Source organism: Scardinius erythrophthalmus, assembly GCF_964197995.2.
Source record: "Scardinius erythrophthalmus genome assembly, chromosome: 14".
NCBI classification, from domain to species: Eukaryota; Metazoa; Chordata; class Actinopteri; order Cypriniformes; family Leuciscidae; genus Scardinius; species Scardinius erythrophthalmus.
Window position 1 is genome coordinate 28,679,017 of NC_138234.1, and position 26,811 is coordinate 28,705,827.

General features: G+C 34.5%; 2 protein-coding genes across 3 annotated transcripts in view; one reads left to right on the forward strand and one right to left on the reverse strand.

Moving 5' to 3' along the window:
* Nucleotides 1–1,279: 1,279 nt before the first annotated feature.
* Nucleotides 1,280–5,298, reverse strand: LOC308701924 (CD276 antigen). Its single transcript, XM_081384403.1, has 4 exons — nt 5,134–5,298; nt 4,219–4,259; nt 3,810–4,130; nt 1,280–2,375 (listed from the first exon to the last, which is right to left on the reverse strand). Exons 1-4 carry the CDS (start codon nt 5,163–5,165, stop codon nt 2,251–2,253), a joined length of 519 nt encoding a protein of 172 aa, XP_081240529.1. The 5' UTR covers nt 5,166–5,298; the 3' UTR covers nt 1,280–2,250.
* A 610-nt stretch (nt 5,299–5,908) lies between these two features.
* The window catches only part of senp7b (SUMO specific peptidase 7b), a 31,804-nt gene continuing 10,901 nt past the window's right edge, over nt 5,909–26,811 (forward strand). Inside the window, exons 1-11 of one of the 2 annotated variants that reach the window (XM_081385577.1) lie at nt 5,909–6,086; nt 7,613–7,717; nt 7,873–7,973; nt 8,220–8,471; nt 8,576–8,664; nt 10,706–10,887; nt 11,916–12,213; nt 14,850–14,947; nt 19,151–19,291; nt 22,107–22,140; nt 25,887–26,096. In XM_081385577.1, coding sequence (XP_081241703.1) covers nt 6,045–6,086; nt 7,613–7,717; nt 7,873–7,973; nt 8,220–8,471; nt 8,576–8,664; nt 10,706–10,887; nt 11,916–12,213; nt 14,850–14,947; nt 19,151–19,291; nt 22,107–22,140; nt 25,887–26,096 — 1,552 coding nt within the window. In that variant the 5' untranslated portion in view covers nt 5,909–6,044. The remainder of the gene's footprint in view (nt 6,087–7,612; nt 7,718–7,872; nt 7,974–8,219; nt 8,472–8,575; nt 8,665–10,705; nt 10,888–11,915; nt 12,214–14,849; nt 14,948–19,150; nt 19,292–22,106; nt 22,141–25,886; nt 26,097–26,811) is intronic. The other variant, XM_081385578.1, reaches the window with a different exon arrangement.

Below are 26,811 nucleotides of genomic sequence, written 5' to 3' on the forward strand. Positions count from 1 at the left end.
ATGTCAAAATCAAACTGACATAGAGCTTCAAGTCAAAAGTGTGTATAATCTGAAGATTTTCATAGTAAAAACTGAAATTATGAATTAAGTTAGTGACTGGTCAAACTAATGTAACAAACTTTACCGTTGTTGTTTTGTCTCACAGATAGACCAGTAGGAAGAGGGAACCATGGAGGACTACATGGAGAACTGACACTAATTGTGTCTTTGTTCATCAGTTTTTTTCTTATCTTTTATTTTTTAGTGTAGAGTTCAGATCTCTTCAATCAGTGTGTTGAAAAGTAGATTTGCTCAGTTACTGTATTCATGTACATTTATCAAGTATCTGCACATTAAGTATTGTCATCCCTTTTACATGCATTTCAGAAAATAACATGTTGGTCCTTTGTATTTTAATCTGATACTGATCAGAACTGAACTGACAGTGTTAAAGGTGACTGAAGTGAATGTTAAAGGCACTGTTTCTGACTCGTCTTTTGAAAATATAATCTTTATTTTTAGTCTTTCCACTCTTCTCAGTGCAGTCGAACGTAAATTATTTGACATAAATGATATTTCATTCATTTTAATCGTGCACAACTTGGCTTTCGTCAATGTTTGTATATGAATGAGACTTGTAACAATTTCAGTGTCATTTCTGTCAATGTGTGCTAATAAAACTGTATAATATTAATCCTATAATAAACTGGACAATCTTATATGTATCGTTAAATTAACATACTAAACAATGTACTAAAAACAGAAACGTTTTTCCTTTGGGTTTTCCACGTATGATGATAATGGGGATAATGATAATGGAATGATAAGCACAATAGCAGTGTTTAAGCAGTGACAATATCATAAAGGTAAAGTATATATAATGCAAAAAATAAATAAACTTGTACACCAAAACATTTTTGGGGGTAATTCCTTTGAATTATGTACTAATCGTGATGTTCTTTAAAATTATCAGTTATGTACAATATTATGATTTCTAATAAAGGTGGTTTCATTTTACAGTGCAAATTCAATTAATATGACACTATTTTTGTCAAAAAAACAAAAACAAAATAGCACTATATCAATAAGTGATCCATACATATATAGATGGAGCACTAAGACAGGAGTAGTAGTTTCTACAAATACATTAAAACGTATAAGAACATGTCAGTGGCTTAGAAATAATAAGAGCAGCCGCCATGCTGACCATCTGAACATTCTTTATCCCCTATTATTGGGCAATTTCTGTTGTGGAACATGCAGACTGACGGAGGATGAAACTGCAGGTGGAAGAAGAAATGAAATGAGAAAGGGTCATTTATTGCTGAACACAAGACTTTAAAGAGTTACAAAACTAAGAAAATGGTTTCACATGGTACCATCAAAACATGTGCCTGACATTGCAACATCACCTGTTTCAGATCAACCCGCCTCTAAGTGACATGTAAAACAAACTGATTGGTCCCTAAACATGTCATTGAGACGGCCTTTTCTTATATAATTTTCTTTAGTTTCATTAGAAATTCTTATAAGTCAAACGTTATGCAATTTCATTTTGTCAAAACTAGTAAAAAACAACAACAGACAGAACACATTTACTTGCACTATTCCAGGAAGAATATTGTTACACAGCTTAAGTCTTGAGATGTTTACATGACAAATGTTTGAATAAGTTAAATACATTTTTTTTTAAATAAATTAGCTCATTTAAAATTAAATAAATAAATAAATAAATAAATAAATAAATACAATAAAGCTAGTCCAACAGAATTGCTGTAAACAGTTGTAGTTACAACTAGTATCGCACAACAAAAACACTGCATCACGTCAAATCTTTGAGATTACTGAAAAACGCAAACGATTGACCTCGTCAGGGTAGATGCCATATTTTAATTTATGTGAATGGACACTGTTAAGTGTTAATAAATGCCATTAATGCCAAACATTTATTGGTTTTGTCCACTGGAAATGTTCCGGATGTTTTGCAAGCTGAATGGCGGAAACTAAAGTACAGTCCAGTAAACAGACTGTGTTTATTGGTCTATAACATGTCAGATATGTTGTTTGTGCGTCTAAATGTTTATCAAAATTACATATTGATGAACCACTGCACATGGAATGTAATTTTGTGGTTCTTACTCTGGTCCAGCAAAAACATAGTAGGATATGGTCCTAATTCAACAGATATCGTTTTGGTTTTTTGACTCTGTCATAATATTGCAAAAAGCTGGTCCCTGCACAAGTGTGTGCTTTCTGTTATATTGCCCACAATCACTCGCACAACCAGATCAGAATAGTCCCAGCGAAGAAAGGAATTAACAGAGATACAATCCTCTCTGCTTTGGATTCAACGCCACGGTTTGAGCCTGGCTTCTCTTGGATTCCCATTGGTCCCTCTAAAACACAAAAACAATGAAAGAAGAATGAAAAAAACTGTAGCACGTAGGGCTAGTACTGACTCACAGTGTGGACGATCATTAGGAAACGCACTAAAACTCCAGAGGAGAAGTGTGTGAAGTCTGTGCCAAAAGCAACAACACCAAATGAAAGTGCAAGAATGATCGTTTCCAAACATTCCAAAAAAAAATAAAAAATCCCAAAATTATCGGAAGGTACACGGACCATTTTGTTTGCCAAACTAGTGATTTTGTTTTAGAATTTATTTTGTCAGATTTGTTATTTTGTTTTAAAAGTTGTTATTTTGTTTGTCAGACTGGTTATTTTGTTTTATTTTTTGGGTCAAATTTTATTTTTATTTTATTTTTTATTAATTTGTTATTTAGTTTATAGTCTGTTATTTTGTTTGTCAGACTGGTTATTTTGTTTTATTTTTTGGGTCAATTTTTTTTTTTTGTTATATTAATTTATTATTTAGTTTATAGTCTGTTATTTTGTTTGCCAGACTGGTTATTTTGTTTTAGAATTTATTTTGTCAGATTTGTTTTTTTGTTTTAAAAGTTGTTATTTTGTTTGTCAGACTGGTTATTTTGTTTTATTTTTTGGGTCAATTTTTTTTTTTTGTTATATTAATTTATTATTTAGTTTATAGTCTGTTATTTTGTTTGCCAGACTGGTTATTTTGTTTTAGAATTTATTTTGTCAGATTTGTTATTTTGTTTTAAAAGTTGTTATTTTGTTTGTCAGACTGGTTATTTTGTTTTATTTTTTGGGTCAAATTTGTTTTTGTTTTTTTTGTTATATTAATTTATTATTTAGTTTATAGTCTGTTATTTTGTTTGTCAGACTGGTTATTTTGTTTTATTTTTTGGTCAAATTATTTTATTTTTTATATTAATTTGTTATTTAGTTTATAGTCTGTTATTTTGTTTGTCAGACTGGTTATTTTGTTTGACTTTTTTGTCAAATTTGTCATTTTGTTATAGTAGTTTGTTTTTTTTTGTTTATAGTTTATTTTCTTTGTCAAACAGATTTTTTATGTATTATGTCAGGCTGGTTATTTTGTTTGTCAAATCAGTTTTTTGTGTGTTTTTGAGATTTAGTCTTTTTTTTTTTTCAAAATTGTTTTATTTTTTGGTCTCAGACATGCTGTGTTGAACTTCTCGGTCACAGTACACTTCCTCCTCACTTAACAGCTTATTTATCTTATGTATTATTTTATCTATTATAAGTGCCACCAAACCTCAGGGTTTACATTCCGGACGTAAACCTACGAACAGCTTACTGTACGGTTGTGTTTAGCACATTCAACTGGGATAAGAGAAAATATTATATCATGGGAAAAAATACACACTAGCCACACTTAAATCCCAATTACTGATATTTAACATCAAGAATTTTAAGAGCTAATAATGGCAACCAATTCATCGCACCTCTGACTTGAAGTACTGTGCATGTTTGATGAGAACTAAATTCGGGGAGGAAGCAGCAGTACGACCCTGCATCAACTTTCTGAAGTTTCCTAAGTTTGAGGGAGAAGTTTCCTTTTGAATATTCTGCAGGAAAACTTTCAGCTCTGCTTATGTACGCTGGGTCCTGCTCCTTAGTCGATCCTACACCATCTTGTATGTCATAAACATTCTTGCTGTCCTGATATCTCCAGTATGCAGTAAATATTGTAGGTTGCCGGGGAGAATGACACGGAAAAACTGTAGAATCTCCGATAAAAACCTGAATGGTTTTATCCACAGATGCTGAAACAAAAGCAGAGGCAGACCATGAACATGTGAATGTTTACTTCCAAGCTGATTCAAATAAATATCAGCAATATTATGTGCTTACCTTCGCTCAAAACTAGTATAAAGAAACAGACGAACAACACACTGCAAAAACAAACACAAAGAGGTTTGTCATACAGAAACAGTAAACTGTGATAACTACTATTCCCAATATTAAAGATATGCCTCAGGGTACTAGTTAGAAACATCTTTTCCTGAGGGGACCGAGACTTCAACAACAGGTGTCGCAGAGACACAGAGGTCAACAAAACGTCATTTACGATGACAAAAGTGGGTGATGAAACCTCTAGTAGTGCAGTTTACACTGACAGGCGGCTTTTGTAGAAGTGTGAATATATAGTTGTTTTGTACATAAATTCTGTGTCAATTTGACAGTTATAGGCTACATTTACACCAATGGTAATGGACAACAGTGTATTTAGATCATTTAAAATCTTTTAAACCATATTCTTGCATTATACAATACATTTCTTACATTAATCAATACATGAATTGATCTGAAATGAGGTGCAACAGGTGCAGTTTGACGTCAGATATAATAATAATACATACATAGCCTAAACTATATCAACACATCATGCAATATGAAATATATTCGATGACATTTGATGTATTTTAATTTAGTTTTCATGAATTCCAGATTGTTTATGTTTAAGTAGCCTGGCAAGCTAATTATTAGAAATAAATAACAGCTAAGTTAATGTAACGTTAGACATATTATCTGCGCAAACAGACGGATCATTTTTGAACGTACAAATTGGAAATTAGATTTCTCCGTTGCTGGGAATATTTAGGACACGTTATCATCGTAAATGTAGGAATATTTACAGATATACCGACTGAAGCAGCTAGCACAAAGCCTCTAGTCTAACGGTAGCTATCGTAACACTGCGCCTTTGTTATGAAGGCCAGAGGATAAAGATGTCTACTGCGACACGACAATTTCAGCACAACGTACCTTTTGAACATGATGTACAATTTTACCAACATATAGTTATTTGACAAATTAAACTCAACTAAATTTAACGGTGAAGCTTATCTCAATTTGCATCTTACTGTACAACGAAGCGCAACTGCGTGCGCAGTGCCAGTGCGCATGCTCTCACTAGTTGTTATTCTCATCTCTTTATTTTTTATATATATATATATATATATATATATATATATATATATATATATATATATATATATATATATATATATATATATATATATATATATATATATATACATATATCTATTGTCGAGTAAAATAAATAATACACATTATATGAATAAAATATATAAATTATACTGTATAACTTTTGTATACAATATTTGTATATAACAGCACTGGTGTGTTTGTTATGTTTGTTTCATTTTCGAATACATAGCCTATCTTTAATTTAAAGAGCTTACCTTAATCTAAAATAAAAATCATACGAGCCACACACTGCAAAAACGAACAATAAAATCAGTAACACTGGGTATTTCCAAAAAGACGTCTCCATATTATACTAGTTAAATTTGTTAGCCTATAGGCTACAGTTGATATGGACATGGAACATATTAGTCAATGCTGCTTTTTGTCATGATCTTAAGCAATGTTATTTAGTTTGGTATAATCTTCTGATTTGTTTGAATGTTATTGCATTAGAAATAAACCCTGACAAACAAATAATGCTTGATGTTGTTCATCCAGGAGATGGCGCAATCACGATTCCGATTATTTACCCGCCACAACTTTCAACTGCAGAAGAAGAAGAAGAAGAAGAAGACTCGGGAAAAACGTCGGACATAAACAGAAAGAGGGATGCTCACTTCTTAGTGCACTTATTGCTATTCTGCTGACCAGAATGAGTTATCAGTGCCTTTACCCGTTCATAGCCCATGCCTGATATTTATAGAGCGAGTCTCAGACAGGTGTGTGCTGTAAGTATGGCATTTATGAAGCTTATAAGACCAATATCAGCTCAGATGTGCAATATTAATGGCCCTGGAGTTGAACAGCCAATGCTAAAAGCTTAAACTGTTTGATATCAATCACGTTCATGATATCTAGAGGTTCTAGACACTTATATTATCAAAATTATACAAGATTAGCTCGTGCATGGTGTGTTATACTCGAATCTGTGTTTGATTAGTGACTAGCAGTTTTGGTTGTCAGGTGGGCATATAAACATCTAAACAGTCTTATAACGTTAACGTTAAATCTCAACCCCATGCGAATGAGGGATTTCAGGATGTTTAAGGTTGCTGGATTGCTCTGATATATTTGACAGGTTTGGTCACTGTTGTTTACGTACAGATGAAGTACACTAGCCTAATTATTAATAATAATAATAATTATGGAAGACAGAAAGATCAAACAGTGATTACAAACCTGAGCTACTTGGACAGATTTCAATTTTGCATATAAATTTGGTTTGTAAAAATAAAGTAGGAACTTAAAATATTCAGGCTGCCAATATCACAATTCATATAATTATTATTATTATTATTTTGCACTTGGAACACTCAGTACCTTTTTAAAGATCAAACTGCAAAGTATGTGTAAATTGCAGCAGAATATCTGTATATTTATATTTAAGAACTTCTTTTATTTGTAAAACTTAAGTTTGATTTTATTTCCGAAAGTGATTCATAGTAATAATTGACTGTAATAGTATTAATCAATGTTAAAAAGTCTCAATCCACACAATTTAAGGTCTTAAAATCGAGCAGAAAGCCTTAAATTCATAAAGTCATGGCATTAAATGTTGCTTGTGCTGCAAACATTTTGACTTATTTTCCAATACACATATCCTTTAATATCCTTAAATCCTGATACATTTACTTGAGATGCAAAATGAAGATACAAAGTCTTTTTTTTCTGAGAAATGTTTCAAAATGAAGTGAGTTTATTCTTAAATCAAGTACAAATATCTTTCAGTGGGATATGACCTTTTTTCAACAATATTGGCAGATGATTGTTCTTGTTTTAATCATAAACTCACTTCATTTTGATCAATTTCACAGAATTTGATTCTCAAGTAAATGTATTTTGAATTATGAATCTTTAGACATTTGTACTGGAACCACTTTTTATTTTTATGTTTTTGGGGGCACACTAAAAGTTATGGCTATTTCCATATTCTAGTGGAATATTCTATTGTAAAATGAATTAAAAAGTAATGGAGATCTGTTGGAAGTTTGTTAACTCATTGTGTGCTTCCTAGACATTTGCATTTTGAGAATTGTTCAATTTGTCTTTAAATTCTTCAATTTATTCCTTAAATGTTCTTTAGGCTACTTGCTCTTAAAAAAAGTCTTACATTAAAAACCTGCAGAAACCCTGTTTATATAAATTATACTTCTGTTATAGTTTATAAAGTTGATTTATTATGGTGTAAAAGTGAACTGAGTTTACAAATACATTCTGACTTGAAAATCCTATCAATTATTGTATTTTTTTGCAGATGGATGTCCCCTTCAGAATCCCCAAAAAGAAGCAGCCGTCAGATTCATGCAGTCTTGACATGCAGTCTCCACTGTCTCGACTGCAGGACAGCAACACGCACAAGGTAATGTAACATCATATAGACAAATGTCCATATAAATGTGTTCTCCATTCACAGTCTCATTTGAGAGAATAGATAAGCTTCTATAAGTCAATGCTAATACTGTAGTTTAATGTAAATCCACTCCTTTTGTTCTTCAAACATTTCTCGTTTCGCAGATGCAATGGGGTTCAACCACTCTTAATGGAAGGACGCTTCATAAATCCAGTTCTAATGGAAATAAGCTGTCAAAAGACGGACAGAGGAGTGAATCTGTGAGGTAAGACTTCAGATAAACCATCACTAGATGGAGCTGTTTATTTACTTTGAGACTGGTGTTTGCTGAGAACAGCTGAGCCGAAAGATTTGAAACAATCCCTAACCTTAAGTATTAAACCTAGGATTGCAACTTTTAAGTAGTCATACTTAACATACATTGTAACAAGGATATGAGCCACATTTAAAGAGAAAAATATCATTATCAGTTGCATAACGGCTCATTTTATTTGTATTTGTGTCCCATCAGGCCATCCCTCAGCGGTGACAGACCGGATCTCTCACCTGACGCACGGACGCCAGGCCGCGTCACGCGCGCCTGCTCGGATAACCTTCCCAAAGGATCCACACGTGGGCTGTTTAGTTTTAAAATGAACAAACAGGCAATAAAAGTCTGCCCTGTTCGAGCGAACGGGACGCCTAATAAGTTGTCAGAGACGACCGGTTTCAGACCCCAGTGTCAAACTCCCTCCGCAGGGAGAGACTTCCCAGGAAATAGCAGGTGAGAATCGGAACCATGGTGTGGCGGTTAGTGCACATGGTCTAGAGAAGGAGATAATGGTATGATCTAGTGGGTTTTATAACATGTATGTGTATGTGTTTCAGTTGGAGACCCAAAAGAGCGTCGGATACTCTTCTCTGCCATGATGAGAACCATTCGGGGGCGTCTGAAAGCTCGTTCAAGATTCGTAGAGGTTCATCCCTGTGTTATTTTAGCATCACTAATTTTAGTTTTAGTCATTTTTAGTGCTGTCAAATCGATTAATCGCGATTAATCGCGATTAATCGCATCTAACAAATAAGTTTTTGTTTACGTAATATATGTGTATATGTACTATTATATTATACACAGGCACACACACACACACACCCATAGATATATATAAATATAATATATATATACACACATAATGTTATGTAGAAGACAAACTATATGTCATATGCGATTAATCGATTTGACAGCACTAGTAATTTTACTTAATTTTACTAAGCAACTTCAACTAAATGAAAATTAGAAATGTTGCTTTTGAAACTAACTGAAATATTGCTTACAAAAAGTATATTTTATTTCTGGTAATTTATTTCAATTAACATTAATGGTTTTTCTTTTAGCTTTAGGGGCTGTTTAAACGACACCGTTTTCAGCTAAAAACTGAAAACTTTTATTGCGTTTGTGCCGTTCATTTACCCGACAATGCCGTTTTGGGGGCCTGAAAAGTTTTGAAAACGGGTTTCAAAGTGCAAGTTTTTGACCGTTTCTGTGTAAACTACAAAAATGTGTATTTGTGCAAATGGTGATGTCATGCACTGGCATTAGGTGTTCGGTCTATAGGTGTGTAGTGTTTCTTTACAAAGTGACATCGCCATCTACTGGCCTGGCAGCAACATACAGCGTTTTTAGTCGTTTTCACGGATCCTTGTGAATAGGCATTGTTTTAACAATATTTTTGTCTGTACGCAAAAACACAAAGAAAAAATGTTTCATTTAGTGCATCGTTGTCATGTAAACATACCCTTTGTTAATGATAATAAGATCGATACATCTTCGCAAGTGCTGTATGGCAGTGCAAAATGCTTTTAGGCTTCTAATGAACGAGCAAAACCATTTTGTTTTGTAAGGTTTCTCTTCTCACCTGTCGGGTTAATTCGGTTTCACTCTTTTCTTGGATTCACATTCAATTCAGATTTCACTCTCTCTTTTCCACTTTTTGAACATTTATTTTACTATACATTTATTTATATATTTTTTATTATAAAAAAGTACACATTTACATTATTTATAAATACATATGTAGTTAATATATAATATTAATTTTTTAAATATATACTTATATAATACAAGGTGTAGATTGCATAAATAATATATATATATATAGTTTAATAGTGTCCTATTAACATTCACAATTATATCTTTTTTATATAATGTTTATATAATTTATTAAATATTTTATTACTTACACCTTTTTATGACTTGGCAACCACTTTAGAACTGTGGCACAGAGTTTTTGACGTGCACACCATAATCTTCAGAAAATTGACCTATATACTGACTCTTGCCAAAAACACAAACATGATATAGCATGACTGTTCCTGTGAAATTCAGAAAGAGACTTTGGTTTCTCCCTAATGAGTTGGATCGTTAAACTAAATAAGCAGTTAAAGTAAACTGTAAACTTTGGCTGAGATATCTGATGTAGATTATCAAGAAGCTAATGAGGGAAAATGCTCAGTTTCTGGGCTTTACTAAGTCTCTGCATCTCTAAGTACCTTAATGATCAGCTTTGTCTTTCTCTTCTTTCCCTCCATTGTGCTTCAGGCGGTATGTTTAACATCTCGCAGCTGTCTCCTTTCCTTTGACCCTCCTTCACTGCCTGCTCTACATAATATTGGACGGCATCAGAGTTTTCCTGGCTTCGGATCGCTGATAAATAAACAAATGCTTAACTTTATGGATCTGTTAAAATGGTCTTGCTGCTCTCTTTCTTGCTGGCCCTCTCGCTTATACTCTGTCTAGTTCCACGTCTCTGGGGATTTTGGCGATTTAGCCCCGTTTCATGGCTGATGTGACCTCCACCAAGGTGGAGGAATGATATTTGCTCAATAAGGCCATTTTATATGTACTGGAGAGTGCGTAAAAGTCGTTAGGAGAAGGTTATGTGCTGCTTGTAAAGTCCTAGAATTTTCTTCTTCTTTTTTTTTTATTTAACCAAGTTCTCCATCATTCCATCTTGTTAGGCCTGGATCCGGGGCAACTGGAGGCATGTGGGCTTTTCCATGAGGATGAAGAAACGGAAGAGACACAAGGCAGTTCTCCGGCGAAAGAGACATCGCGGTCGTCTACTCCAGAGGACCTGGATCACGTCTCGCAGACTGACCGCAAATTAAAGCCCACAGGTTCTGTTTGTGCCGTCTCTGAGGTGAGATGGTGTTCTTGTCATTCAGTGAAAGCCAGTCAAGTCCAGACGTCAATAAAGTACATTACTAAGGTGAAGTCTTAGCTAATGAATATTAATTAGAGACGGGTGTTGTTTACTGGAGCATCCAGTCATGTTACATAACCAGTTATCATGAATTAACCATTGTACCCAGGAAGGTTATGAAGCAAGCAACGTCAGTTTGAGCTAATTTATATTTATGAGCCATTATTTTAACATAATGCAGTTCATGGTAAAGCCGTAGCTCATGAATATTAACCTGGACCACCCTGTGTGTTGCCTAATTAATATTCATGAACCAAACCTTCACCGTAATAGGACTTGTAAATATTAGTTGGTTCAAAGCAATGTTGCTACGTGAAAAATGAACTATGCCGCAGTCTTGACTCTAAATTTCCAGAAGTATGAGGATAATATTCTTGATTTAATCCTTTACCATAGTAAGGCTCGTAGATATTTCTTGGGTCATAATGTCCTTGGTACACTGGCGGTGAATTTACTAATCCTACCATGGAAAGGTCGACTAATAATTATTTATTAGGTCTGACATTGCTTTTTAACCCTAGAGTGTCCAGAACAATGTATTGACATATAAATGAGGTCACAATGACCATCCAGTCATGTTACCTAATTAATATTCATGAAGCATACCTTCACCTTCACCGCTCATAAATATAAATTAAGTCATACTGATGTGATCTTGCCTCAAAACCCTCCAGTCCTGTTACTTACAGTAATATTCATGATCTGAGCCTTTACCATAGCAAGGCTTCTTAAATATTCATTAGCTTGTAATGGTAACTGATGGCTATATTACAAATCCTACTATAGCAAAGTCTTAGGTCATAAATATTAAAGGGATAGTTCTACCGTTCAAGTTGCTTTGTAGCCTTTCTGAAGCGTTCAGTCATGTTACCTAGTAAATATTAAAATATTAGATATTTCAAAAGGATCCTTTATGCCATCTGTAACCACTTTATTCTTTGTTGTCCCTTGTATTTTGACCCCAGAAAGCAGCAAGCAAAAACAAGAATGGAAATGTGTCGAATGAAGAATCTGTTTCCAAACCGTCCAATCATCAATCCAGCCATTCAGGCCGCCAAGTTCAGGAAGCTCAAACTAGGCATCTCAGGTCCTCTGGAGAAAGAGCTACCACCTCTGTGCCTGTTAAAAAAAACCTGCTGATTTCCCCACCAGAGGCCAAGAGCAAAGACCCCTTTGGGTCTGTTTACTGCAATAGATTGAGGAGGAAGCCCCACAGTTTCTGCAAGACCTACAAGAGAACCAAGCCCAGCTCCACAGAGCCAAGTACGTTTGATTGTTTTTTCATTTGATTCTTTCCACAACTTCTCAAACATTGAGGGCAATCTAGCCTTATTTAAACTTTCTTACCCTCCAGGGTGCTGGGTAGTTCGTTTAACAGCTTTTGCATGCATGTGTATGCCAGCTTACCCCATAAACACTTGAAAAAAGTGAACTTGCTGCATTTGCCTTTAATGGAAGACGTTTTTCTTAAACACGCTGATTGGCAGAGGCACCAGGTTTGTTCTTGGAAACGGTCAGGAGGTCAAAATAACAACCAACTAGATATGTACATTTTCTAACAAAAATGTGAATGTTGCTTGCTTGTGCAAAACTCGTAACCACAGGGAGTTTCCAGAACTTTGCTGTGAAATTGCTATGGTGATCTGGGTGGTTGCTTACTCGCCCAAGTCAAAAACTTCAAGTCTTCAAGTCAATTCATGACATTTTAGACCCCAGATATGACTTGTGCCATCAAAGAACTTGTTGACATTTATAGTAAGTAATAATAATAAATAAAAATAATAAAAAATAAAGATACACCAAAATTACATTTATTCTGACAAATGCGATAAGCTGATTAGAATGTTTTGTTTTGGGCTGATATGAAAATTCTTAAGTATTGTGGCTAAAAACTAAAATCATTAAATGCTACAAGTAAATTTAGGCATCACAACATTATAATTTACATAATAAAAATGGATATTCATCTTGAGATTTGTTAAAGATTACATTTAACAATGTTAATACATTATTAGTGTTTCTAAAGATTAACTTAACTTAATCTAAATGTAAAAATAGAGGAAATTAACATGCACAATTACATTTCTGATTTTGATAGATTCTATAAAAAAAATTTCTTGATTAAGAAATACAGTTTTTATGTGAGTGTGTGCGTTAAAAAAAAGAGTGAAACTGAATTAACTTGACAGGTAACAAAAGAAGCCTATTTCTGATAACTGCTATTGAACAGATGTATAATTAGTTACAATTATTAATTTGTTACATTTATATAGCGCTTTTCTAGGTACTCAAATCGCTTTACATATGGAAGGGGGAATCTCTTCAACCAACATCCCTAAATATATAGTATATTGTGCATCACTAAATAAATTTGTAAACTTCCACTAATGCACAAAGTGGAATCTGGATTTAGAAATGCAGATTAAGTGTGAACGTAAAAAAAGAGAGTGAAACTGAATTAACCCAACTTGTTAAAAAATTAAGTATTTTCAGAGACGGTCGGTCCCATTGTACTTGGAGGTGGCGTCTGTTCTGAGCTGTCATTGGATGAAGGATGAGCTTATAAAGATTAATGTCTTTAAGTGTGAGGTGTGCAGAATAGCAGCATTCACTCTCACAATCTAGATTACTACAATCCTGACCTCAAGTTCTGAGTAAAGCCCATTACACCTCTGTCTGCTAGAGAGGAGCGCAGATGCACCATCCTCCTCCTCATGATCAGCTAGGACTTGCTCGTTCTAAACTCTTTATCCCCTATTATGGTTGCCGTTAAAGGAATAGTTCATCCAAAAAAAAAAAAAAACGTAATTATGTCATTAATTATGCACCTTCACATTGTTACAGTTCTTCTAAAGTCTTAAGATAGCTTTGTTTGAGAAACAGCTTCATTCTTCACTGATAATCTTCTTTTCCAGATCATAAAGTCAATGAGTTCATTCAGACTGGTTTTGTGAACCATATCAACTGATTCATTGAAAAGATCTGGCCTAAAATAATAATTTTTCTAATAAGTATAAAAAATAATAAATCCTTTTTCCATTGTTAAAAGCTTTAGTTCACATTCATTTTTTTCCTCTAGTGATGATCTGACAAAGAGGATTCGATTGGATTGATTTGAATGGCTTACAAATGTCCACTTAGTTTGCAAATATGTCCAATATGAGCCATTTTTAATGTAGCAAAACCAGATGGGCAGCATTGAATTTGTTATTGTTTTCTGATGAATTGGTAGACAGGAAGAGGAAGGGAAGGAGGTGAAGGATGAAAAAAAAAGAGAGAGAGGATTACCCATGTCCCCGTTTCTCTCCCAAAGCCCATTATGGGACCCAGCCAAAGAGAAGCCTCTTCTGCAGAGAAGAAGAGAAAAAGATAAATACATGGTCCACAATTAACACTCATCAAGCGCCAAATGCAAGTAAAAATTGGCCGGTAACTTTCCAATTCAAAACATAATATTGAATTGTAAGAACACAGTGTAAAAACGATCATTCGACCCTTGATGATGTTAATCATGTGAACTTTTCAAATACACATACAAACTGTTTACTGAAGGAAACATCTGTCAACACTCACATTTACCTCATTGGAAAATGTAGCATCAGAAGTTTATCTAGGAGGCCTGAAGTTTGTTTTTTTTGTCCTCCAGAACGTTTAGACATGTGCGGTGTGGTCCAGAAGTCTGAGACCACTGCTTCTATTCTTCATTCGTTCCTAATTTAATATAGTTTTCATCGCAAATTATATTATCTGCATATGATGTGCAAAACCTTTTGATTCGTGTTTTGAAGAACATCCTGTGTGCTTCAATGGAAGAAAGAACATCTGACCTCTTGTTCAAGGGCATTTTAACGCATAGTTCTGGTGCTTGCTTCTGATTGGTCAATCTCTTTCCCCTTCAGTCGTGCTGTCCAGCGATGATGAAGGAGCCGAGGAGATGAATGACGTCTCTGGAAGTTTGCAAGAGCAGCGGATCTCTGAGGGGATCAGGGATGCTCAGGTAACGGATAAAGAAAGGGTGTAGATTTAAGATATGTCCACACTCAAGTTAATGACTGTGTATAATGAACTTTTATTCATTTAGCACACACTTAAAAGCTGATTACAAAAGTTCCTATTTATGTTACAAATAGTTTATTTATGAATCAAACCTAGCCGGGATGCTAAACAAAAATAATATCTAGTGACATTTATTATTGACACTCAACAATTAAAGAGGCCATAATTATACATAGACTTTTACAAAGTCTTGATTTTGCTTTTGGGATCTACTAGAATAGTTTTTCATGCTCCAATGTTCAAAAAACACTGTATTTTTTCACTTATTCAACATTGTTGCAGCTCCTCTGTCTCTTCCCAGTCTGTCAGTAATGTTCAGTTTAGTTCCTGTCTCAATGAAGCCCCTCCTTCTGAAAAGCACAATGTGCTCTGATTGGTCGACTGGACCAGTGTGTTGTGATTGGTCAACTGTTTCGAGCGTGTTTGGGAAATGCCACACCCTTGCCATAACCACGAGTTTTAACACACTACTAACTAACTCAACCAGGCCTCGCCATTTTATTTTGCGAATTACTTAAATAATGAATATTGTGACGTGTTTGTTCCCAGATGAAAACTCAAGACTAAGGCGTTTCAGGGAGATATAGAGAATAACTCTTCGTAACTTTGCAGAACGGCAACATTACACACTATAAAAAGCTGTATATGTAAAAAAGCATAATAGGTCCTCTTAAAAATTCCACTTACCAGCCAAACTCATTAGGCGAAACATTAATTTACATTTACATTTATTCATTTACATTTATTCATTTAGCTGACGCTTTGATCCAAAGCGACTTACAATTGCTATATATGTCAGAGGTCGCACGCCTCTGGAGCAACTAGGGGTTAAGTGTCTTGCTCAGGGACACATTGGTGTCTCACAGTGGATTCGAACCCGGGTCTCTCACACCAAAGGCATGTGTCTTATCCATTGTGCCCACCCCGTATGACTAACAGGTCAATTAGGTTAACCCCGAATTTACAGGTCAGTGTCAAAAACATGTGAAATTAAGTCCATAAATTGTGGTTAAAGTTGTTTTATTATTGCATTTTTGCATATTCTCATACATGATGTAAACATAATATAGTTTTCTTAAAAAGAAACTGAATGCATTAAAGGGCACCTATTATGCCCCTTTTTAGAAGATGTAATATTGGTCTTGGGTGTCCACAGAATGCATTTGTGAAGTTTCAGCACAAAATACGGCACAGTTAATTTATTATAACCATTTGAAAATGTCATTTTTGGGGCCTGTTTTAAAAAGAGCTGTTTTGGCGTCTACCACTTTAAATGTAAATGAGCTGCATATCCCCGCCCTGCTGCTGGATCTAGATGATGAAGAGAGTCCGGCACAGAATAAACACGAAAGAGAATGGACTAAACGTCTCGGAATGGTTATTTGATACATTTCTGTACTTACAAAGTTTTAATCGCGTCCCTTTTGCCATTATGGATGTGCAACACACACACACACACACACACACACACACACACACACACACACACACACACACACACACGAACTGTGATAACGTTCGCGCAATTTTTTTAAACTACACACACACACACACACACACTACTGTGAAGTACAAACTAATTTTTTTATTTATTTCTTAAGGGGAGGGAGATAGACGTTTATATAGCCTACTGTCTATGGAGATAGAGCAGACCTTAATTTATTTACATTTGTAAATGCTGCAAAAAAATGCCTACGTGACATAAAACTGTCTGATGTTGTTTGTTGAGACATCCTATGACGAGTTGACGACGACAATAAATAGCTTTAGACGCATTTGTTGTTGAACTGGCTGACATCGATTGAAATGACTATTTGCTCAAAAATCATAAAATACACTTCTTCTGGAGGTGACGTTGGATCGCGAACTGTAGGCAACGATCCACACTCTAGGATTAACTTTGACCCTCGTTCACTAAACAGTCAGTCAGAAAATGAATCTCGTATTTAGGAAGTTTAAGTGGTGCCTTTTCTTCATAAATAAAATCCATCCGCTGCGTTTTCAGTGCCTCTGATGTCAGTGAAGACTAGTATGTCCATTCTTACATCCCACAACAGAACACCTACACTTCTTAGGAGACATTACCGGCTGTCGCTGAGGATGCAGATCACCGAGGGCGGGGTCTATGCCAAAACCAGATGTCAATCAAATCACGTCGGTGGGGCTTAGCTCATTTCTACGTCACAATGAGGAAAATCTAGAACAGGGCGTTCTGAGACAGTGCTTATGATTTATTGAGATAGTAAAAAAACTACTGGGTGGATTTTTATCATTCTAGGTTGGTTTTGCTCACACACTGCCAACACACATTTATGTTCAAACACCATGTAAAAGTGAATTTTGCATAATAGGTGCCCTTTAACATTGATAATAAAAGCATGTTGATAATGTAAAAGCATTGTTGATATTTTCTATTGTCTTTTAGTTTACGATTTAAAAAAGGTAGAGGTTGGTAGGAGTATCTCACCAAGGCTGCATTCATTCTTAGCAAAAATACAGTAAAAACATATATATAAAAAATTAGTCATAAATACTATTATAATTTTAAATACATGTTTACTATTTTAGAATTTTTAAAAATTAAATTTATTCCTGTGATCAAAGCTGAATTTTCAGCATCATTACTCCAGTCTTCAGTGTCACATGATCCTTCAGAAATCAGCTAATATGATGATTTGCTGCTCAAGAAACATTTATTATTATTATCAATGTTGAAATCAGTTCCGCCACTTAATATTTTTGTGGAAACCATGATTTTTTTTTTACAGGATTCTTTGATGAATAGAAAATTCAAAAGAACATTTATTTGAAATATAAACCTGCTGTAACATTATAAATGTCTTTACTGTCAGTTTTTTAATCAATGTAATGCATCCTTGCTGAATAATAGTATTCATTTCTTTCAATAAAGAAACAAAAAACTAACCCTAACCCTAACCCAAACTTTCAAACAGTACTAGTGAATAAATGCTTTTCTGTGGCAGAATCAATGTGGAATCGTAAACTTTGTACATCTTTTATTGATCTTTAAATGTCCCCATAAGTGTTATCCTAACATACTCCCGTTTGTGTGTAACTCTTCATTTAAAGAAGCTTTGAAACCGTGCCGAATAAACATGTACATCTGTCTTTTGAAGTCTAGATTCCTTCAGTATGGTTGTGGAGTTTTGAATTTGTCTTAGTTTTACAACGATTCACCAAACTCTTTCAACAAATGTCCATTGTCAGAATGGTAAGAATTGTTTGTCCGAGCTGGACACATCTTCAGTTAGCATTGTTTTTCGTGACAGGTGAACAAATCCATTGTGGCTCCCTGGTATGAGAGGCTTGTAAGTTTGGAAGGCAGCATTTTGGATTTTTGCTCAATTCTGAACTCGAAACGCCTTTGAGAGAAGCTTTGGGCTCTTGATCACAGGGTCGGGATGTTTGAGGTTGATTAGAGCAATACGACTCAGGTGTTTGTCAATATCAGTTAGTGTATTCACCTTCAGTTTGACATGCAGACGAAATGAGAAACATGCTGTGCTTTTGTCTTTTGTAATTTCAAGAAAAGCAGATTTTGTTTATTTCCGTTACGTCCAAGGAAAATGAGAATAACACAATTCAGACGACAGCAAGTCACCGTGGATAAATTTACAAATGAGACGAGACGATACACACTATTGGGTTCATGAGAACGAGACGAGATGATATTTTTAAGAAACACTATAAGAAATTGTCAATGACAAAATATGACTGGAAAAATAGTCTTTTATTCGAGTGAAAGTCACAAAAAGCAAAACAATACAGGTGCATTTTAATTAAAATGTAACTAATCTAGGGCTGTCAATGATTATTTTGGAAATTAATTGAGGAATTGGATAATATTTTAATGATCATAAAAAATTGACCTAAGTTAATAGCCTTTAAAATGACTTGAAATACATATATAATATCGACGAGGCAATAATAATTGGTTTAAATAATGTATCAAAAGCAAGTAATTTTGTGAAGTAATTTCAAGTTTATTGAAGTTTTTAAAAACTTGAGCCATATTTCTGGCCAAATTTTTGTCTATTTACACGAACAATGTTATAGCTAACAGTAAAGGTCTTTTTTTTTTTTCTCTCTCTCTCTGATGACTTTCTCTTTCTTCACGCTTCAGTCAGGGAACCAAAAGAGCCCAAAGGCAAACGCAGGAGGTGAAAGATCAACGACCAAAGTAGAAGTGCCTTCCATCATGGAACTGGACTTCACCAGACTTCATTACGACACAGTCGAGGCACAGGCTAACGGGACCGTTGTGGTGAGAAAGTCTTGCGCTGATAATATCATTCATAATTATAAGAAATTAGAAAAGTGACCATTTTACATCAGCCGGAAGATCTTAACGGGGTCATGATATGATCTTTTGACATATGAGGTATTTATTTACTGATAAGCTTTAGAAGAGGGATCCGCCTCTTAAAGGGATAGTTCACCCAAAAATTAAAATTAGCCCATGATTTCACCCTCAAGTCATCCTCGGTGTATATGACTTTCTTCTTTCAGACAAATACAATCTGAGTTATACTAATGAATGGCAGTGAATTGCTGTTTTTGTTTTGAAGTCCATAAAAGTGCATCTATCATAAAGAAACTCCACACTGCTCCGGGGGGTTAATAAAGGAGTGATGAGATGAGTTTGTGTACGAAAATATCCATATTTAAAACTTTATAAAGTAAAATAACTAGCTTCTGGCCAAACGAACATACAGATTCCATTTAAGTGTAAAGCTCAGCTTATGCGAGTAATGCGACTTCTGACGTCACAAGTTTCGTAAGTTGCGCTTTAGGCGTAAGTAGACTGAGTATGGCCGTTTGGCCAGAAGCTAGAATGTTAAATATGAATATTTTTTTTACACAAACTCATCGCTTCGCTTCAGAAGGCCTTTATTAACCCCCCGGAGCAGTGTGGAGCATTTTTATGATGGATAGATGCACTTTTATGGACTTCAAAACAGAAACTGCCATTATAAAGCTTGGAAGAGCCAGGACATTTTTTAGTATAACTCAGATTGTATTCGTCTGAAAGAAGAATGTCATATACACCTAGGATGGCTTGAGTGTGTGTAAATCATGGGCTAATTTTCATTTTTGGGTGAACTATCCCTTTAAAAATGGATCATTTCAGACAGAGAGGGTCTGGAAATACTAGTTTCTCCGCATATTGTTTTTTTTTTTGTGTGAAAACTTTATTAACATTATATGTGAACCTCAAGCAACATTAAAATAAAAAAGCACATGTCATGACCCCTTCATTTCTCTTATCTGGTGGATCTTTCAGTTTTCTCTGGATCATTTTCCAACACATGCTTCCAGCACTTTCGTTCTGCACATTGGCCAATCACGCAGTTTTGATTTTTGTTGTTGTTTGTTTAATGAAGGACATCTGTTATTCCAGTATTTTAATTGGCCGGTCCTGCTACAAACCACAGAACAACAGCTAGTCTGCGTTGCTCTGCAGATGTGATTAAGAGACCAACAGAACCGTTGTTTGCCAGAAAATTCCAACTGTTGAACCCCAAACACTGCAGAGCGGCAGAAAGCAGTTTTGATTAGAACAACAACAACAACGATTGTTGTTGACCGTGGAGAACAGCACCGCTTATCACTGTTTGTCCAGTAATGCTTCAACAGCACATGACACAGTGTTATTTTCAGGGAGTTTTCTTCTCTCTTTACAAGCCATTAAGCAATAGTTAAGGTCTCATGAAGGGGCTGGTTTTTAGGATGTGTTTATGATGTGCTTAACAGGTGCATCTCTTTTCCAAAACCTTGAGAGCTGCCTCTATTTACCATAAAAAGTAAACAAATTTGTCATATATAAACTGTGTGAAACAAGGTTGTAAATAAACAAGATAAATATGTAAATAATATAATTGTATTTTATAACAAGATAAATATGTATAATAATATAAAAATTGCATTATTGTGAATAATAATAATAATAATATACAAATTTGATCTCAGAGAAAAAAAACAAACATCCTAGATGGTACATAATAATAATGATAATAATAAAATTAGTATATAAAAAATATGATCTCAGTAAAAACAACCAAGATGGTGGATAATAATACTAATGATAATAATAAAATAGTATTATAAAAATATGATCTCAGTAAAAACAGCCAAAATGGTGGATAATGGTAATAACGATAATAATAAAAATAGTATATAAAAATACAATCTCGGTAAAAACAACCAAAATGGTGGATAATGATAGTAATGATAATAATAAAAATAGTATATAAAAAATATGATCTCGGTAAAAATCATCCAAGATAATAATGATTATAATAAAAATATTATATAAAAAAATATTATCTCAGTAAAAAACATCCAAGATGTTGGATAGTAAGAAGAAAAAAAAAAAATTATGAGCTTAGCAAAAAAAGATGGTTGACAAAGTAAGAAAAAAATAGTTATAATGTATTACTACAGATACACACAGTAGTTTAAAATAATATTTACATTATTTTTAATAAAACTATTTGAAAAGTATGTGATTTGTCAATTAATTCATGATTCACTGATCACAAGTAATTTTTGCAAATTCAAAATGATCATCATTAATTGGCACATGTAAAATAATTGATTTAGTTTTCATGTAAATTATATAATTTCAATTTTGTGCACTAACAAATAAAAAAAGAAATTATGCATTTTTGCCTAACAAAAACTTACCTCTGTATTTAACACAAATTGTGTCTATTCTATACATTTATCCTGCTTCATGTTGAATATTAATGCGTATAGTTTGGCATCAGCATCAGTTTGGAAAAGCAAACAGCCAGTGTAGGAGCGAGGAAGCTCACTTTTGGAACGGACAGAAAGTGTCAAGCATTTGTTGTCTTTATCAGAACGAATCCCAGCGTGAACGTCCTCTTCTCTGGTTTGGTTTCATTAACCACTTTTTATGTGACTTTCTTCCTTTCTGCTTTTCCATCTGTGGCACAATAACAGCAGAATAACTCTTTTATATATTCAATCTGTTAATGGACAGACTTTGTCCTTTTGTTGTCCCGTCCATGTTTGGCTTTTCTTTTAATGCAATGTTTTCCCTCTTTCTTTTATAGATCACAGATGAAGGAATCTCTGTACCACTGAAAGGTATTTACAAGTAATAATATGTTGTTGATGTTTTTTTTTTTTTAAACAAATTATAGGGATTGAGAAATGAGGAGAAAGAACAAGCTAGAAAGAAGATACCTGACCATCAACATCTAAGTTAATAAATACTTTTGAAATCATTAATAAATCTAAATACTAAATAGTAATTAACAATAATAATAATACAATATAAGGCTAATTTTAAAATTATGTAATAATTAATTATATTTATTATACTTGTAAGTATTATTAATATTTAACATATTTAATGTATTATTAATTGTATATATTTACACCGAATTGTATAAAAAATATTTTTTTTAAATAACTTTGAAATTTTCAATTTCAATTAAATGTAATTGTTAAATTAAATTATTTAATGGAATAATGCATTTAATAATTTGTATGATAATTATTTGATAACATATTTTCATCTTATATTTTTTTGAAAAATATTTTTAAAATGAATATCAAATTCAAATGATAGTTTAATTATAAATATAAAATGATGTAATTATTTATTTGCTAATATGCTTACACCTTTGTAAAATAAAATGATTTAATAATTTATTTAATAATTATTTGATAATATATTTACATTTAGTTAAACAATGTAAAAAATACTACAATATACAATTAGTTTAAAATGATAAATGTAAACATAGTGATTTAAAGGGGGGGTGAAATGCTCATTTTCACTCAATCTCCTGTTAATCTTGAGTACCTATAGAGTAGTATTGCATCCTTCATATCTCCAAAAAGTCTTTAGTTTTATTATATTTATAAGAGAAAATAGGCTGTACCGAGTCTTTCCGGAAAAAAACAAGCGTCTGGAGGCGGGCCGTATGGGCGAAGCCAGAGCCATAGAGAGAATCCGTCGATCTGGGCTTTGTTTATAAAACATTCATCGTCGAAATGCAGGGAACAAACAGTCTACACAACTCGTTTCTGCATCCACTGTTCCTAACGCTGGGTTCTTTAGTAAGCTTTCCCTCACCAAAAACACTTTGGAGACACTATGCAGCGCTGCCGATGATTTCCTGTTGAAGCGCGTTGAGGTGCGCGGTCTCGCTTTTCCGGGAGAAATGCTCATATAAGGAGTTCCACTCTGGTCTACGTCATTAGATCCACGGTAAAAAAAAACAAACAGCCGAAACTTGTACCAACCCGGAAGTAAGATTTTCGGCACAGAAATTCTCCGTTATTCGTCCGAAATATTTTTAAAAAACTTTGGCCATGTTAAGCATGAGAATCCATCTCTTTAACACCGTAAACAACTCTGAATACATGAAACACCATTGTACCCCCCCTTTAATCATTTAATAGTTTATTTAATAATTATTTATAATTATCTAATTATATAAAATGTATATTTTTAACTTTTTTCTTTAACCGTAAGTGTGTCTGCACATGTGTGTGTGCGTGTGTGACCATTACTGTAAAGGACTAATTTATTCAGTCTGGTGCTCAAGCTGGAAAGAGCGTTGAAAACCAGACTCGTTTAAGCAGGTGTTTCACATTATATTGTATGACACATGCATGTTAGCTAAGAGAAGAGTGAGTTAGTGTAATAATGATTTACAATTTAAACATCCAATGAGCATTTCTGATGATTTATACATAGTTTATATGCAAAGACTGCCCCATGTGGCCCAGAAGTGTAATTACACCCGATTCGCTCATTGGATCAGCGTCCAGCAGACTGCAGAGTTCTTTGACCCTTCACCCTGTTTTGTCCTGGGTGACAGCTCTCCTCAACTGTCTGTGACCCTCTCTCTCTCTCTCTCTCTCCCTCCTCTCCCGTTAAGACGGCTCAGATTAAGGCTCTATTTATGTGTGTGAGACAGAGGAAGAGCAGAGAACGTATTTGCGTGACTTTAGTCATCCCAGTATTACTGAATGTGTTCAATAGAGCACCTGTGTGTGTATAAGATGCTTATAAGATGCTTATGAGGGTTTCAGACAAGTGGCTCTCTATTCTTAGCTTTCTATGGTCTTTGTACATAAGCTACCCACTCCAGAGACAATACAACACATCATTTGTGCCAAGTTATGCAGGCTTCGGGATAGGTTTGTGACTTTCTGAGGGAAAGAGGATATTTAACAAGAGAAAATATATGGTGGCACTTTAGATCGCAATAAATTGGTGTTCCGTACTATAATGCACCATTGCTAGTTTGTTAAATCAGTGGCTAAATAGCTATTTTGCTGTTTGTTAGCATTATGCTTTAATAATTAACATGTGCAGTCTAACTCTGCATTAGAAAATGCCTACTATATAGTAAGCAAAAAATCAGTACGAGCAGAAAGTAGTATGACCAACTTGTAAGAGTTTAGACCTACTATTTCTAATGAAATTCCAAAAGGAGGGAGAGAAGTTGTGAATGTGTAGGTCATGTTACAATGACAACATGATGAATGTAGAACGTCCAGATTTCATTCATACACACATTTATACTATATAGAACGTACTTTTTTAACATTGCGAAGGTCATTGGTCATAAAATGTAGTAGCTACTTAGTGTGTGTGATGTTTGGACACAGCTTGAGTGACGTCCACGGAATAGACTAGTGGTTTTGGAGGATGAGCTAGTTAATACATTTTGATTAAATATCAAAATATTTTTTTTAGTAAATAGGCCAATTTTGATTTTATGTTGACTTTAACAAAATAAACCGGAAATTCAACAGGAAAATAGACCACAAATGTTGACTTAAAGGTCCCGTTGCATGCGATTCCATGTTTCAAACTTTAGTTAGTGTGTAATGTTGCTGTTAGAGCATAAATAATATCTGTAAAATTATAAAGCTCAAAGTTCAATGCCAAGCGAGATATTTTATTTAACAGAAGTAGACTACAAAAAACGGCTCGATTGGACTACACCCCTCTACATCCTGCATTAGTGACATCACCAGAACCGTTTCTTGACTAACCTCCGCCCACAGGAATGCTCCCTCAACTCTACTGGCTGCTTGCGCACTTCTTATAGCTTAGCCTACTGTGTTTACTCAGCTCTTACGGTGATTTTCTGAAGTAAAACTGACGCTTCATCTTTTGTGTGATGTACAATAAACTTTATTAAACTCATCAGTACATTTTTGATCATCATTCAGACAGCAGACTTGTAGGCTATTAATAAATAATGGATACATAGCCTACAAGCAGATGACAAATACGTTATAATAACCGTAATTAAACTACTAAACCATACCTGTTTCATCTCTATACAGCACTCTGACTCTGTAGGCATTATTGTCCGACTCGAAATGAACGCCGTTACTGAGAGTTTCTGATATTATCATCATTCCGTGAGATGAATTTTTCCTGACAGACTGAGCACGAGCTCATGAAGCTCCGCCCCCTGTGTCGTCCAGCAGCAGCTTATTTGCATTTAAAGGGGACACACTGAAACGGCTCGTTTTTCTGAGCCCCAAAAAATGTCAATTTAAACATGCTGTAAAAAATGATCTGTTGGGTATTTTGAGCTCAAACTTCACATACACACTCTGGGGACATCAGAGACTTATTTTACATCTTGTGAAAAGGGGCATAGAACGGGACCTTTAAAGTAAAATTTTTGTCCTTCCATCTAATACTATCTAGCACTGACTAGTATGTTTTGAGCAAATCATTGAATCATTTACTCAACAGTTTTGTTTTTACTTTTTAGCGAAGCTTCGTCATACTGTATTTAAAATATCTGTAACCAAAGTGAAATAATCCTGCTTGTTTCTTGTATTTGTAGGTGTGGATGGGGAGGGTGAGGTAGCCGTTAGCGTGTCATGCTCTCAGCTATGCTTGTACGGCGTGTGGGATGGTGGACTGTCCCGTGACGGCGGTTTGTTATCGAGCACGGAAGAGCCCGCCCCTTCTCTCCTCTTCCTCGTGGTGTCGGATGCTCAATCCAGGCTTCTTCAGAAAGAGCTGTCTGTGCTGCACACAGTACACACTTCAGGTGAGGGCCTGTACTGGAGATTTCTTGGAATGGATCCACATGAGCTGCAGCTAAGCCCAAAGAATACTTGTGTTCAACGATGGTCCGCGCAACGTAATTTTTGTCATTAATTGCCCACGAAGGGCAATTTTTGCCCAATTTTTGTTTACGTGGATGGTACACATACATAAGTGCTTGCACAAGGTGAATGTTAAGACAGAGGCGTCCACTAGGTGGCAATATGCAGTAGTCGAAGAGTGCAGAACGAACAATACAAAACAACACGCTGTTCTAAAAACAAAACAAAGCAGCATAGCATTCATCATTTTTGTTTTGGTTCTTGCTCTAAACTTTGCATGCGACTGCGGATCCATTACTTTTCTTCTTCTATCGTTCGGAGCGAATGTTTTGTAAATGATACGACTCAGTGCTGCCCTCTCACATCTTGTAGAGTATAGAAAATCAGTTGTACTATGCATGTGTCGAACTTTAGGCTTGTCTTGATGGATATCAAAGTCATATTTACTATCTTGTGTAATCAAGAATTTAAAATAAAGTAAACATTTCACTAATGACTATAAATAAATACCATAAATATGGTACATAAAGAAGTTATATAGTAGACATCAAATATGTAGTTGTAGCTATTGCACAGTTGTAGTTGTGCTAAAATGAACATTTTAAGCAGATCTGGTTCTAAAAACTTTAAATAAATACAATTTTCATAGCATTTTTA